The following is a 16,068-nucleotide window of genomic DNA, read 5'->3' as shown; positions in this document are numbered from 1 at the left end:
CGATGATCTTGACCTGACCTTCAATAGGTCACTCAAGGTCAAGTCCACATTTTCATCATCTGTCCCCCTTCAAGTTCTACCACTTTTGTCTGAAACATTTTTCTGTATCTTCGATATTTTTCGAGATGTTTATCTGGGGAGATTAAAATGGGACACCCTATATATTGGAGAAAGACATATGAAAATATATGCATAGTCTTCTTTTTTCTTAAATTCTATTTGACTTACAGATATAATATAAAATAATATAAAAAAACGCTACAATAGAAAAACACTTTCAAAAAGTTTCATCTTTTTTAATTAATTATATCTACCTTGCGGTAATAGTCATCCCTGCAAATATCTCTAGCAAGTCCGAAATCACTGATTTTGACGATACGATTCTCACGATCTCTCGCAGACACTAAACAATTTCGGCACGCGAGATCTCTATGCACAAAGCGCAGCTCTTCTAGATAGCAACAGCCTCGCGCAACATCTTCGCACATAGCGAGCAAGTCTTGTAGACGCAGAGCGTGTAAATCAGAAGGTTGTAATATTTGACACTCTCTCAAATATGTTTGCAGATCAGTTTCCATTAATTCCAACACGAGTAATGGAGAATCCCCGTCTAAGCAGATAGCTAGTAATCTTAACACATGTTCGTGTCTAAAGTGACTCATAAGCTTAGCCTCTTGCAAGAAATTCTTTTTTTCTTCCACGGAAGCACCCTTTTTTAACATTTTTATGGCAACGAATGTCTCTGATCCCGGTTCTTCTAAATCCTTGACATTCCCTTGATACACCTGCAAAATATTGAAAATTAATGTAACTTTTATTAAACAAGAAAAGATAATTTAATTTTATATAACATTATACATATATATTTTAATTTATTTTAAATAATTCAACGAAAAAATATTAAGTGCACTTGTATGTCTCATAAAAATTAATGTATTACTAATTCTTTTAAAAAGTTGATTTATATATCCGAAAAAATTGTATTCTCATCTTAAGTATATGCCACTTATCTTTATAATATCTTCCACTAAAATAGGCGCCAAAAGGATCCTCTTAATTTAGGAGGAAAATTCTCTAAAGAGATATTCTTAACATGCAAGAATATATACTTAATGAGATGTTTTTCTATCCGTGTATTATTAAAATTATTAATCGATATAACAAAAAACAGTCTTACAAATGGACATTTGTTACTTATTACATGTATATTTAAATATTAATTACACATATAATTAAATATTTTTTATGTATTTGACATAGTTAAATACACATTTTTGCTTATTATGTTATTATTTTTAATATTAATTGTAAACTTATAAATTTAAATAATATTTTATTAATTTTTATCTTACATTTATTATTAATTTATTATATTTATTTATTGCGGCGCTGAAATTGCAAAAAAAATAAGAATATATTCTGAATTTAATATAAAAGATGGAAATATTCTTATTCATTAAGAATATCTATTAAGAGGACTTATTAACGCATTTCAAGAAAACAATTTTTTTTGGTGTATAATTTACTAAGAAATGTGTATTTTTCATTTCTACATCTAAATATTAATGACTTAAAATATGACATTACGAAAATTTTACAATTCCGAATGCGCCCCTTCCAAGGTGTTTTGTTAGTGTGATTTGCTCACGTATGATTTTAGTCAGCATAAATTTATTTGGATTAAATTGCAACGCAGGACTGTATAGCGCATTGAACTGAACGTTTCCGATAGGTACCTCATGTAGAATCCTAGTCAAAGCCTGCTCGTTATCTTCTTTGCGTTGTCGGTATACTATTATAAGTTATGATATATTTAAATTATATTATGCATTGCAAATTTTAAATTTTGCTCTTTTAACAAGTAAGTTAACTTTTTTTTAGAAAATCTCTCTACTTACTACATTAATCATAATTTGTAATTAAAAAAATGTGTATCAAATACTTACAACAATAAATAAGATAGATGCAGGTTACAATAACGATAGCACCAAGGCTTAACATCAATATTAGATTATATTGCGTAGCTCGAATTATCGAATTATCACCTTTGTTACATAAAAATATAGTTTTAATTTTCTTGTCTTATTTGAATATTTCTACTTATAATTTTATCATTAAAAATATTTAATTCTTAAAATTCTGTAATACATTTATATGCATGTCAAATAAACAGATCATATTAAAATATCTACATATTATCATATTTGCTTACCAAGTGTTTGAAAAATAAATCTTTCATCAGATGGCCATGTAAAGTTTTCGTACTCAGGATATGTCAGTATCAAACGAAACTTGTATAAAGTTGCCGGTAGCAAGTTTTCTATATAATACGTTACTTTCTTATTATTCGTCTCAAAATTATCTGCGATTTGCCACTTTTGCATCGCATCATTTCTGTATTCCAGTATGTAATGTATCGTCAGATTAACGCTAGGAATCCACGAAATATTCATATTGTTTATGCTAACTTCGCTCAAAGTTATATTGTTCGGTTCCGAGTACGTGTACACGGTTTTGCTCAAACTGTCATTATAGAGATTGGTGTAGTTGGTTGGATACACACGTACATACACTAAGTATTTCTGTTCTGGCAGCAACGATTGGATTATTGTAAATAATTTGTTGTCTACTTTATTATTAATAAATGGCTTTTCTATCGGTTGCGTGGTGTTTACCGAGTTAATTGTTTTCCAATATACTCTATAAGTTACTGTCGCACAATTCAATTTCGTGTGTGGAATCCAATAAACTGCCGCTATAGTCGGCGTCAGAACCTGAACGGTCACATTTTCTGGAGCATTGAGTTTACTTTCGTTAGTTCTTAGTATGACTTCCGATCGGAATTGCAGGTCCATCGACAACTGATCAGAGTATAAATTGCTTACAGCTAGCTTCAGCTTGTATTCTGTAAACGGTGTTAAATTCTGAATTTCATAATGCCGCTCGTGTGTCTGTATATAAAATTCATTGATCTTGTTATCAAGGTTATTCACACAGCTTACGTAGATGATATATTTAGGAGTTGGTATGTTGTTTTTGCATTTGTGCTTGCGAGTCGATTCTGTCATCTTAAATACTATTCGCTGTTATTTTTATTATTGTAATATTATAAATTTTTTCATCAGGTATAAGGCATTCCTTCCGAGGATATGGTTGTAAGGAGGATGATTTACTAAACGATATTAAGGGATTAAAGTAATCCGTGCTGTTTATTATTTGCACGTGTTTAAATGCGTTTTTTTCACTGTCGACAAATGCATACTTCTTTTTTAAAATATGAACATAGAAATCTGATGTATTTACATAAGGTCCACTTAAATAAATGTTTGTTTTATCATATATAAAATGTGACACAGTCAGTGTGCCCATTTCAGCAGTTGAAATCAAATTGCATTTATTTATTTTAATGTTCTGCACAATTAATTCATGGTTTTTTCTACAGAATATTAGCGGCTCCTCTGTATTTGTTATGTCAAGTTTCATTTCAAAAAAAATTGTAAATAATGATGTTTTGTATGGACAAGAGGTCATATCGGTTTTTAAAAAAGATTGCACATTTTTTCCGTCAAGATCCGATTTCATTATTACAAACAGCATATCTAAAAACTTTTCTATCCAATATAAAAATCTGGAAAATATATATATTATTCTAAATGTGTATTATAAAACATAATTTTAATCTTAAAGTTAAAAGAATAATAAGCTTAGGTTGTTACAATTTTATGATAATTAATAATTTTATGATTTTTTATCTTTATTACAATTATTACATTCTTTATTACAATCTTTATTACATTATAGTGAATTACTGCAAAAAAATTAGAAAATAATATAGATTCTTAACTGAAAGACTCAAAAGTTTTTATTTTTTCAAGTGAATAATAGTTAACGTACCTCATAGACGGCTGTATAGTTAAATAAATAAGATTTTTTCTGTTCAAAATCTTATCATATTTGACTATGCCATTTTGCCACATTGTTAAGTCCAGCTTTAAAATTGACTCCCGATCTTCCATCCAATATAGATTTCTTCCTATCCAATCGATGCAGAGATTGTGGGAATTTTCTTTTAAACTAGTAATTTTTGTAATATTATTTGTATTCATATCCCCTATCATTAAATCTCGTATATACTCATTGTCAATATCAGTCGACTGGATCCAATAAATTTTATGTTCTGCTACAGAATAAGCGATATCTCTTGCATCATATAAGAAACCAAATATATTAAATAGATTAACGTATGTTCTTGAATCCAGGTCCCATATTTTGATACTGCTCCATGCATTTATTAATAATTGAGGTATCGGATTTTCATGCGTGGTTGATACGTTCATTAAATCCGTATAAGGTCCAACACCAGTTTCAGTATACGCTCGTACTCGGAAATAGTACGTCGTGTTAGGTTTTAGATTATGCTCTGTGCACTCCATTATAGTTAAAATAGATTTGTCGTCACAGATTTGAATCTTTTCTAGATTCTCGATGAACCAACATTGCACTGTATATCCTTGTATCACTTCGTTTGCAAATTCAGGTTGGTTCCATCTGTAAGACAAATTTTAGCCTATTTATATTTAATAATTTTTTATCAGAATTAATATTTTTATTGTATATTTCTATGTTAAATTTTAGAGAAAGAAAGGATATAGACTGAAAACTTAGATTCTTCACCTGAATGTCACAGAAATGTTGAATTTGTCATTTAGAAATCCATTGAACTCTACGAATGCTCTTGGCTCGCTCGGAATTATTCCTAGAGATTTTAAGATGGTACATATTAATATGTTTAAGTTGATTATCTCGGTAAATTAAAAACAATAATAATAATTTAACGTGCAATATATTAAAGAAAAAGAGAAAAAATAAACTTATGTTAAAAAATTGACAGAGCAAGTTTTTAAAATAATGAAATAACATAAAACTCTTGTGTGTGTGTGTGTTTCAAGACTTATGTTAGAAAAGTAATTGCTAAGTTATAATCAAAAAAGCTTCCAATAAAGTGCTAAACCCTTTTCTAAAATTTCCTATTTATTCACAAATCAGAAGTATATTATTTGCGACAGATTTAAAACAAACAAGAAAAATAATGAAATTGATGGTGTTTTCTAAATTCTGCTTTATTTTACATACAGTGTATACATTTTTTTCTCTCTTTTTGACAGAATGAATTTTATATTATCCTTGTTATTAGAAAATGGTTTAATATATTTTAAATTTAATTTTTACTCTCTCTTAAATTTACTTTATACTTACAACTTGTAAATATTTTGTTAATTTTTTATTAACGTTCTATATATTCATTGCATCTTACCAATAGAATCTGGGTTCATGGACATATTTACAAATGTAACTTCATCAACTTCATCGACATCATTTTTTATAGTCACGCTATCAGAATAATTCTGATCCGGCTCGAGATTTCGTAAAATGAGATGATTGTTGTTTTCGGGCACTGTAATATCCTTAATAAAATATAACATATAAAAAAAATAAGTAAGGCAACTAGGCCAGAAATTCCACGGTATCTTTAATGATAAATAAAATAGTCGTATATATAGAAATATATATAAATAAGATTTTCATAAAAAATAACATATATATGTCGAAATAACTAAAATGAGCATATAATTTTTTGTTTTTAATAATATTAGCTTGATATTTTTATTTATAATTCCATTCCTTATTTATAATGTGTTAAATATTATGTAATTTCATTTCTAAAATATTTATTCCTATTATTTTTCAACATATTTTCTTGCGAAATATCAAACATTATTCTTATATTAAAAAGAATGTCACGCAGAATAGGCAGAATAAGGATTATTTAATAAGAATTAATAATCGTTTTTTTTTAATAAATGATATATGAAAATGTTACTCTTTTCGATTCCTGAAGCTATTTTGCTGATAGTTATAGCTAATGATTAGTTTTTTTGCAATCGTTAGTTTTAACTTTTCAAAATAAACGAGGTTACTTTTTAATAATCCGTCAGTTATGTTTAAAATTTCAATAATAACGTTTGTATTTCAAGAATAAAAATGTTTAAAATATTCTCTTTTATGTGTATGTGTGTGATTATAAAAATGATATAAATTTTTGTACTTAAAATCTTGTCGAAATTCTTTTTGATTATGGTTATATCTTTTAACCCAAACAAATTCTGGAAAACCCGATACCAAAAACTTTCGATTGACGTTGCTACGATATATAAGAATATATATGGCTATATAAATGGATATACTACGAATATTATATACATCCATCAATAAATTTAAACGCGGGTAGCTAGTTATTGCTGTTACGTATATTGTTTATTTAACTATTGGCCTTATAAAGTTAATTAATACAATTTGAATTTTATTATACCAATATAGTCGACATTTCTTTATATGTATATAGAACAAATGCAACTATCCTTGATACATCAAAATGACGCTGACACTTTGAATTAATTTAGTTATATAAGAATTAATTTACAAGTCTTATTATATCATTAAATAATTATAATTATTTAATAAAGTAAATTAGTTTTTATTACAAATTGATGAAAAATCACATGAAACACAATTCAAGTGTCATATATATATATATATATATATATGTGTGTGTGTGTGTGTGTGTGTGTGTGTGTGTGTTTATGTATGTATGTATGTATCAAAATAGTGAAAAATTAACAGAACATCTCGTTAATATTAATAATTATTATTCTTAAAAATAGCAATAGAAACACAAACATAATACAGTCAAATTTTAATATTTCGTCTTAATGAAGTTTAACTTTGTACTATATTATACATCCATTTATAAACAAAATAAAATTTTCAAGCTTTATACATCCTTTCTCATTGGATCGTACTTTTTAGTTTTATGTGTAGTTTTATTTTATTATACAATTTGTAATATTATATTATATTACACATGTGTGAGTTTGAGTTATTCAAATAAACTGCACAATTACTTGTAATAACATTTAATTGTTTTTTAATAAACAAAAAAATTTCTTACTTGCGTAAAAAGATTGTCCGGGACGGTATGATTCTTTGTCAAAATGGTGATAGCTGCTTTCACCATCATAAAACTTTTCAATAAAACGCATAATCTCATCTTAAACATAATAATCTCTTCCTTCGATGAATGTTGGAAATCAATTTTTAGTCACCAGTATTCTTTTCCTTTTTATTCTATGGATTATTCAGATTTGATCTAATCGACTCGATACTTTATTATGAGCTCGATGAATTCTTTAGAATCTAGTTTGCGAATCGCGTTACTGTCTTCCAATATTACATTTTAATATATCTTTTTATAATCAATCACAATATATATATCTTAGATCATGTGAAGGAATTTTTAGTAAATAGTAATTTTTATAATTTTTCGATGGGAACCAATAACAGCACGAAGCAACACGTATTCACTTGATTGTATCGAAGATAATAATATATTTTTGTTGTAATTTCTTTTAATATTTCGTAAAAAGATAATCAATAAAAATGTAAACGAACAATTTATAAGCAATCCGAAAATTATAGAATTATAGGTTTTCTGTCACTTTCACCACTATTCTAGCATCAAATATTATCCACGTTGATATTTGTCATTTTTTTGTTTCACTAAAAATATAAAAAATTATGATTACTATTTTTATGCATATTGTATACTATGCATGTTTTTAGAATCCACTATTTGTGCATATTGATGTGTGATGTTTATATGACAGTATTTGAATCAAATGACGCGCAACATTGTCCTTTTTCGTGGCAATCGCAATCGTTACTGACTCCCCAGACTAGACCGATCTGATCATGCTTTATTTGCTGCCCTCTCTTTATGATTCATTTCTCTCAGCTTGATCGATGATACTCAGTGATTCTTCCAACAGTTACTTATTCCAACAGTTTTCACGAATAATAATATTCTATATATATATGTATATCCTATATGAGGCGCATTTTTAAAGTAAGATCCGGTTTGAAATAAGAAAAGATCTTGACATATAAATTTAATTCATTAAAATCAAAAATTTCTAGCTTACTTTATTGCAATAAATTTTGTGTTCTGCTATCGAACAAGCGAATTCAAACATCGTATTAAAATAATGATTAAAGAGATTAACGTAGGTTCTTAAATGCAGATCCCATTTGAATACTTTTATGCAATACAATCAATAATTAAGGTATTGGATTTTCGTGCGTCGTTGATATGTTCATTAAATCCGTATAAACGTCTTAAATAGCTGATTTCTGTCAAAAAATATTAATGAAACGTTAGTTTGTTAATTAAATGTTAAAATAATAATATATTAAGAATATTAAGATAGTAATATGTTGTAAAATAATATGCTATAATATCTTATCCGCGAATAATACTTTTTTTACAGAAATATCAGTTTATAACTGTCAAAAATATCAATCCAGTTCAAAATATTGTAACATATTATTTAAAACATTACTTTTACTTATGTAATATATTAATATGAAAATTTAATTAGCAAATAAACGCATCAAATAGCTGTTTTTTTAAGTGTTAATTTTAAGCGTTAATTTGCTAATTAAGTTGTAAAATAATATGTTAAAATAGTGATATGTTGTAAATAATATGTTATAATAGTGATATGTTGTAAATAATATGTTATAATATTTTATCCTGGATTATTATTTTTTTCACAGAAATTAGCTGATAATTGTCAAAAATATTAATCGAGTTTAAAGTATTATAACATATTATTTTAAATATATTATTTTTAATTCTGTAACATATATTATTATTATAAATATTTAGTTAGCAAATAAACGTCTTAAATAGCTGATTTCTGTCAAAAAATATTAATAAAGCGGTAATTTGTTAGTTAATTTTGAAATAATAATATATTAAAAATATTAAGATAGTAATATTTTGTAAAATAATAATATATATTTTTTTTCATTCGATCGCTTTTCTACTTGAAAATTTTGAAGAATTGCGAAATTTAATTACGCTTATATTATTGTTTTTGATACAATCGAATATACTACACTCGTTACATTGTACATTGAGTTTAATCGAAGAAAATAAACTATATAGTTTTATAGCTTGATTATATAAATCATTATAATCGATCTTGAAATAGTTTTATCAACTAAGAGTTTTATTAAGTAAGAGAAAACTCAAAATTTATCGAGATACATGGAGGAACATCAATTCGATTAGTGGTATTTAAATCATTGTGAAGATTACATGGAACATTGGTCATAGTCGAGAATCGTATGAAAGCCGATCGAGTATAAAAATATCTACAAGAAGAGAAAATTGTTATGTTAGAAACGTTACAAACATTATGTGTTTTACTAAAACTGTTAATGCTAACGAGAATGACCATAACGTTTTCATCAGGAAATCTAGGGATTCTGGAGGATCTTTGAAGCTTCGGTCCAAGAAGTTACGAAGAAAAGTATTCTCGTATACTCTAATTTATATACTTTACACAAATAAAAGATTTTTTTCATGAAGAAAATTGAATGTTATATATTGCAGATAATACACTATTTGTGTAATTGAAACTGTATAATACGTAAAACTAAAGAGTTTTAATTTAAAAAAAAATGTATATAAAGTTTATTAATTTTACGTCACACATTCAAAAATCAATGTTATGTAATCAAATTAAAACTTAAAATTTAATTTAATTCAGACAATATATTAAAATTTTTAAACAATATGTATTATTATAATATAATTGTTAGATTTAAAAGAAAGAATTAAAAAAATTAATGATTTCGTTGATTTCATCTTTCTTGTTACTTAATAAGTTTGTGACACATTTACATAAATTGTTTGTAATTTCTAAAACATTTTTATTTCTCTAGATATGTTTAAATTTACTAATTTTTATTTAAAACTTGCAGGGTAATTTATTTTTTATTTAACGAAATTTATATAGAAAATCAGAAAATTTGAGTTAAATAAATTCGCATGCTCAACAGCTACTAAACATCGAAGTGAAAGATTGGTGCAATTGAACTTCGAATTGGGGACAATTAATCAATCTATGAATAATATGCGCAATAAGCTGTCATTTTTGCTATATGTGAGAATTTATATACACTATTTATCACTTAATAAATATATATATATATATATATATATATATATATGTGTGTGTGTGTTATATATGTATGTACATATTTTTATCAGACATAAATCAAAAGTTTATAGCATTGTGCTCTCCAGAAAATTCGTTTGCATTAAGAAATATTATATAAGATGTTTTTAAATACAGGAATTTATAAAATTTTTATGATCATGAAGAAAATGATAATAAAAATATATACATATATACCATATATATATATTAAAATATAAACATTATTGAAATTTTAGTGATAACAAACGCACTCGTGAAAAAGAAAGTCAAGTTAAGATAGAGTTACTTATCAGAAGAAATTAATTAATTAATTTGAAACTAATATAAAATCTGAATTATGAGACAAAATTCCTTCAACAATCGAAGAAAGTCAAGCTCTCATGATTTATTTACTAAGAAAAATAGTTCTTACTTAAAGAAAAAATAGAGAAAGAAATGTCTTACCTGTTTAAAGTTTTAAATAAACATGCAATGCCATAATGAGATAAGTTGGAATCGTTTTTCAAGAAGTCATTTGATTCTTCTCTTAGATAGCATCTATGCAACTAGCGGTTTTACGGAGTACGGAATTCTCTACCACTTTCTAATAAAGCATTGACTTGGCCTAATTAAAAAGCGTTTGTCATTTTCGTGCTATGATACTGAATTAATATGATAATAAATAAAACTTTAATCTGATGATGCTAGAAGTCGGTCCGAGAACTTGAACGTGCTTTATTTGCTGCGCTCTGTATGATTCATTACGCTCTGCATGATCGATGATACTCACAATCAATGTTATTTCCAACAATTACTTTTTCTAACACAGAGATATTTTTCTTTTAGAATTTATCTTCTTTAGAATTTACCCCAGAAGATCATGGTAATCGTGAGACAATATAGTATGAAAAAATTTTTTAAATATGCTTGATTAATTTTACTATCCTCTTAGTAAAATTAATCAAACATATTTTATATTTTATTTTAATGGATATTATTATTTTTTATTGTGATAAATATTAATCAAAGAAATTTTCATAAAATTATTTTCAAACCATATGGTCTCACGATTATCATGATTTTCAGAGTAAATTCTAAGAAAAAATTTCTCTCTGTGAACAGTTTCCATGAAACTATATATATATAGAATATAATTATTCGTGGAAACTGTTCACAGAGAGTTTTAATTTGTCAATTGCACTGCCTTATATTTAAAATAAAACAAATATATATATTTACAATCTTCGTGAAAAAAGTGAAAGAAGTGCATAAGGTGTATTTAAAATTATATACAGCCTTACACATATCATAGACCTTTCTTTAAATGAAACAGTAATTCATTAAGTGATTTTTTGATACATGCAAATGATCATAAAATGCTCTTTCCAGAGAAATCGTGATTGAATCGATCGTGCAATTGACATCGATTCAACCAATCATTTCTCGCTGGGTTAATGGTCAAATGTTTAAATTAAAAGATGCGGACAAATATTGTCCCGAAATATAATTAATGCAATAAATAATTGGCAAGTTGAGTTTGCTTGTAGGTATTCTATTCACGTCGATCTATAGTAGCTTCATTCTCTAAATAGGATTGCAAGATAAATTAATTTATGCAAATATATGCTAATAAGAAGTAAGTTTACTATACATTGAAAGCATAAAAATAATATCTATATTATCCAAAATAAATTTAGGAATTTTTACGCTTCAAGAAAGCAAGTTTATTATAATACTTTATAATTATAATTTAATATTTTATAATTATAATTATAATACTTTATAATTATAATTTAATATTTTATAATTATAATTTATAATTATAAATAATATATTATTTGTTTTTTTATTCTATCGTTTTTCTATTTGTAGATTTTGAAAATTGCGAAAAAAATTTGATTACGCCTGTGTGTGTATAACAATCTTTAATACAATTGAATATACTACATACATTTTACTGCGTACATTTTGATCGAAGAAAATGCAGTAATTATTGATTTATCAATTATTTTATAATTCGATCATAAAGATTATTATAATTAATCATGAAATAGAGTTTCACAAAGTAATATTCAGATATAAAAACTCGTAATTTATACACATTCACGCACGCACACGAAGTTGACGTGTTACAAAGAAGTAATCGAGAGACATGAAGGAACATCGATTCGAGTATATCTGAATCATTGAGAAGATCGCATGGAACATTGATCAGTATTGATTACTCATAGTCGAGAATCTCGTAAAAATCGCGTAAAAGAGAAGAAAATTGTTGTCAGGAACATTAAAAATATTATGTGTTTTACTAAAAGTATTGATGCTACTTTAACAATTTTCTAGGAAGTAAGGACTCGTTAATATAAAAAATTCTTATTTTTAAATATAAAAATTTCATAACATATATTATGTTTACGTTTAATATATGTATACGACTACATTTATAATTATAAAAGCATAATTTTATACTACATAACATCTATTTATAAATGTGGCAATTTTAAATGTAATATTAATAAACTTTATAGGTACATACATCTGTTTTTTTATATCAAGTTTTTTGCTTATGCAGTTTTAATTATTTAAATAAAATTTTTTAACGTCTTTTTTGTACAGTTTTACAGTTATACATGTAAATAAACATATGTAAAAACATTTAATTTTTTTTAATAAAGAAATCTTCTACTTGAATAAAGTTTAGATCCGAACACCGTGAAATAGCTTTCTGGAAGCTGACCGGAACTGTAATATATTTTGGATTCTTCCAGAGAAGTACGTGACAGTCCATTAATATTAATACTTTTAGTTATACCTATATTATACGTGCCATGCCATTATAAGATAAATTGGAATCGTTTTTCATAGTCATTTGAATCTTTCCTGAGGTAACACATAATCATTTTCTAATAAAGCATTGACTAGCCCTTACATAATTAAAAAGCGCTCGTGATTTTAATATGTATACTGAATTAATACGACAATAATTAAAACTTGAATATCCAAAAAATTAAATCTTTATATATATTCGGTAAATTCTTTAAAGTTAATCTACGAATCGCAAGTTATTATCTTTCACTCTTACATATTTCCTTTTGTAACAGATCACGATGCACATGATCAAGTTATAAAACTTTTAATAAATATATTAAAGTTTATTACGTTCTTTTTTTTAAATAATACTATGAAATATCATTGTGCAATTCACGTATAATACAGACATCTATTCTCAAATAGATGTGCAAAAACTCGTTTCTTCTTCATATACACATGTACAAATAATTAATTAAATGTGTCGACTAGATAATATTTATTGCATGCAATTTTACGTCTTCTATATCGCTTCTCACAAGTAAACCTCGGAGAAAATTGGACGCCGATTTTTTCAAATTTATTATAGTTATTTCTCATGTCAAAATATAAAGAAATCTGTCATTGTTTAAAGCTTAAAATTGATTTTTTCATTTCTTTTTAAATTTTTTTAATTTTGCGCAAATACACGAATTTACACATGTTTAAGTTGTTTCTAATTTTTTAAGATAATAAATCTATCCGATTAAACGTAGTTAAAACGCGATATTAAAATTTAAACCTAATATGTATTTTTTTTGTTGTCATGTTCAAAATTGTTATATATAAAAATAAAAAATTTTAACATTAATGAGTCCGTTTACTCAATGTTACATTGATAAACACATACATGTGTATATGACACTTTGATTTATTTATTCATGAATATTCTGTAATTTTTTATACATTTTTATTTCTCTGTAAATATCTATTTATATTTATAAATTTTTGTATAAATCTTACAGAGAAAAAGGCAAATTATTTTTTATTTAATACAATATTAAAAAATCAAAATTTTAGAGTTAAAATAAATTGTAACAAAACAATTACTAAGTACCGAAGTAAAAGATCAATACAATGAATCTTCGAATTGGCTCAATCAATCTGAATCAATAAATCAATAAATATGCGCAACAGCTATCACTCGCTATATGTGCGAATTTATATACTATTTATCACTTAATGTATATGTATACTTTAATATACACACATATTAGGTACATATTTTCTCTCACGGGATACAAAGTTTATGATATCGTGCTCTTCAAAATTTGTTTGCGTTAAAAATATAACAATAAAAAAAGAAATTTAACAAGATATTACACACACACACACACACACACACACGTGCGCGCACGCACACAGAAAGTTATAAAATTTCTATGACGAGGAAGAAAATGATAATAAAAACATTTATTGTTGAAATATAAACATTGTTAAAACTGTGAGTGATAATAAACGCATTTATAAAAAAAGAAGTTGAATTATTTTATTAATTTTCAGTGTTAGTAAACGAAATATATGCTAAAGTTTAAAATTTTTCTTATGCAAATGTGTTAATAGTAATATAGAACATTATACATATATTATATAATTATAAAGTATCGTAAGCGAATTATTGACTTTAAAAATTAACATCTCATTTTTTATTAAAGATTACGCAAACCATTACATGTAATATTTATTTTGAAATATTTTCAAGCGATCCAACGAGATAGATCACACTTACAAGCTATACAATGTATATCAATAGAACATTTTAAATCAACTTCTAGATCAAGGATTACTAAATGTCACCAAACAACGAATCTGTGTCCAAGATTATTCTGAAAACGTGACTGTAAATAATGAAATCGGTAAGAATTTATCGGTAAGAAAGTTTATTATGTATTTAATACACTATACATTAATTCATCTTCATGTTTCTAGTTGTGTATTATAAATTTAAAATAAAAATTATAGAATATCGAGAATGGACATTAAAAAAACAAAAAATTTTATAGTAATTTTATCTATCTTCATATGTCATTTCCAAAAGTATCGAAAATAACCACCTATTTGAACTGATACTTTTTGATAGATAAAACTTGATCTCTTTTCATATTTTAATGTCAAATGGTGAAACGAATTATGCTAAAACTATCCCGAGTAAAAATTTAGATTTACGCTACTTTAACACTTTTATATAGAAAATAAAAATTCATTAATATTAAAAATCATTATTTTTAAATATAAAAATTTAAAAAATATATACATATATTATATTATGGTTACCTTTTAATATATGTATACGGCCATATTTATAATTATAAAAGCATAATTTTATACTACATAAAATCTATTTTTACATGTGGTAATTTTAAATGTAATATTAACAAACTTTATACATCTTTTTTATATCTCAGCTTTTAATATCAAGCTTATATAATGTCAAGCTCTTTGATTATGCAGTTTAAATTATTTAAGTAAATTTTTTTAACATCAAATTTTTTGTTTATAGTTTTACAGTTATACATGTAAATTAACATATGTAAAAATATTTAATTTTTTAAAATAAAGAAATCTTTTACTGGAGTGAAACTTACAACCATATATAGTAGAGTACTTTTTCTGGAAACTGAACAGAACTGCAATATATCCTAAATCCTACGAGAAGTACGTGATTATTCGTTAGTACTTTTAGTTAAACATGCAATGCCATAATGCAATAAATTAGAACCATTTTTCAAAGAGTCATTTATATCCTCTCTGAGATAACACCTATTGTAGGTCACTGGCGAATTTACGAAGCAAGGCAACAATTCTCCCACTTTCTAATAAAACATTGACTAGCCTTTATATAATTAAAGAGCACTCGTAATTTTCGCGCTATGATACTGAATACAATAATTAAAATATTAATGTCCAATATTAAATGTTTTTCGTATATCATTCGATAAATTCTTTAAAGCTAATCAACGAATCGCAAAATACTATCTCTTTCACTCTTACATATTAAGATTTCCTTTTGAATAGATCACGATGCATCTGCATTCGATCAAGTTATAAAACATCTAGTAAACATATAGTTTATTACGTTTCTTTGAAAAATAAGATTATAAAATGACAATGACCAATT

The 16,068-nt window shown here is 25.6% G+C and overlaps 1 protein-coding gene and 1 pseudogene across 2 annotated transcripts; both read right to left on the bottom strand.

Moving 5' to 3' along the window:
* Positions 1-296: 296 nt before the first annotated feature.
* On the bottom strand, positions 297-1,547 carry LOC145947025 (insulin-like growth factor 1 receptor). Its single transcript, XM_083056804.1, has 2 exons — positions 1,527-1,547; positions 297-785 (listed from the first exon to the last, which is right to left on the bottom strand). The coding sequence occupies exons 1-2, from the start codon at positions 1,545-1,547 to the stop codon at positions 297-299; spliced, it is 510 nt and encodes a 169-aa protein (XP_082912930.1).
* Positions 1,548-1,583: 36 nt separating this feature from the next.
* Positions 1,584-7,687, bottom strand: LOC145947024 (proto-oncogene tyrosine-protein kinase ROS-like; annotated as a pseudogene). The gene is made up of 7 exons (XR_014427111.1): positions 7,010-7,687; positions 5,315-5,465; positions 4,675-4,756; positions 3,895-4,548; positions 2,213-3,628; positions 1,947-2,045; positions 1,584-1,792 (listed from the first exon to the last, which is right to left on the bottom strand). The product of XR_014427111.1 is annotated as a proto-oncogene tyrosine-protein kinase ROS-like (transcript).
* Positions 7,688-16,068: the final 8,381 nt, after the last annotated feature.

The sequence above is a fragment of the Prenolepis imparis genome, unplaced genomic scaffold, assembly GCF_030444845.1.
Source record: "Prenolepis imparis isolate NDT839.2.m4 unplaced genomic scaffold, iyPreImpa1.0 SCAF_38, whole genome shotgun sequence".
Lineage (NCBI taxonomy): Eukaryota > Metazoa > Arthropoda > Insecta > Hymenoptera > Formicidae > Prenolepis > Prenolepis imparis.
This window is presented reverse-complemented; position numbering and strand designations above follow the sequence as displayed.

Coding starts and splice junctions, on each gene's coding strand:
- LOC145947025 (XM_083056804.1), bottom strand. CDS start 1,547: ATGAAAAATACACATTTCTTA. Junction 786..1,526: donor TGAAAAATACACATTTCTTA/GTAAATTATACA, acceptor AATATTTTGCAG/GTGTATCAAGGGAATGTCAA.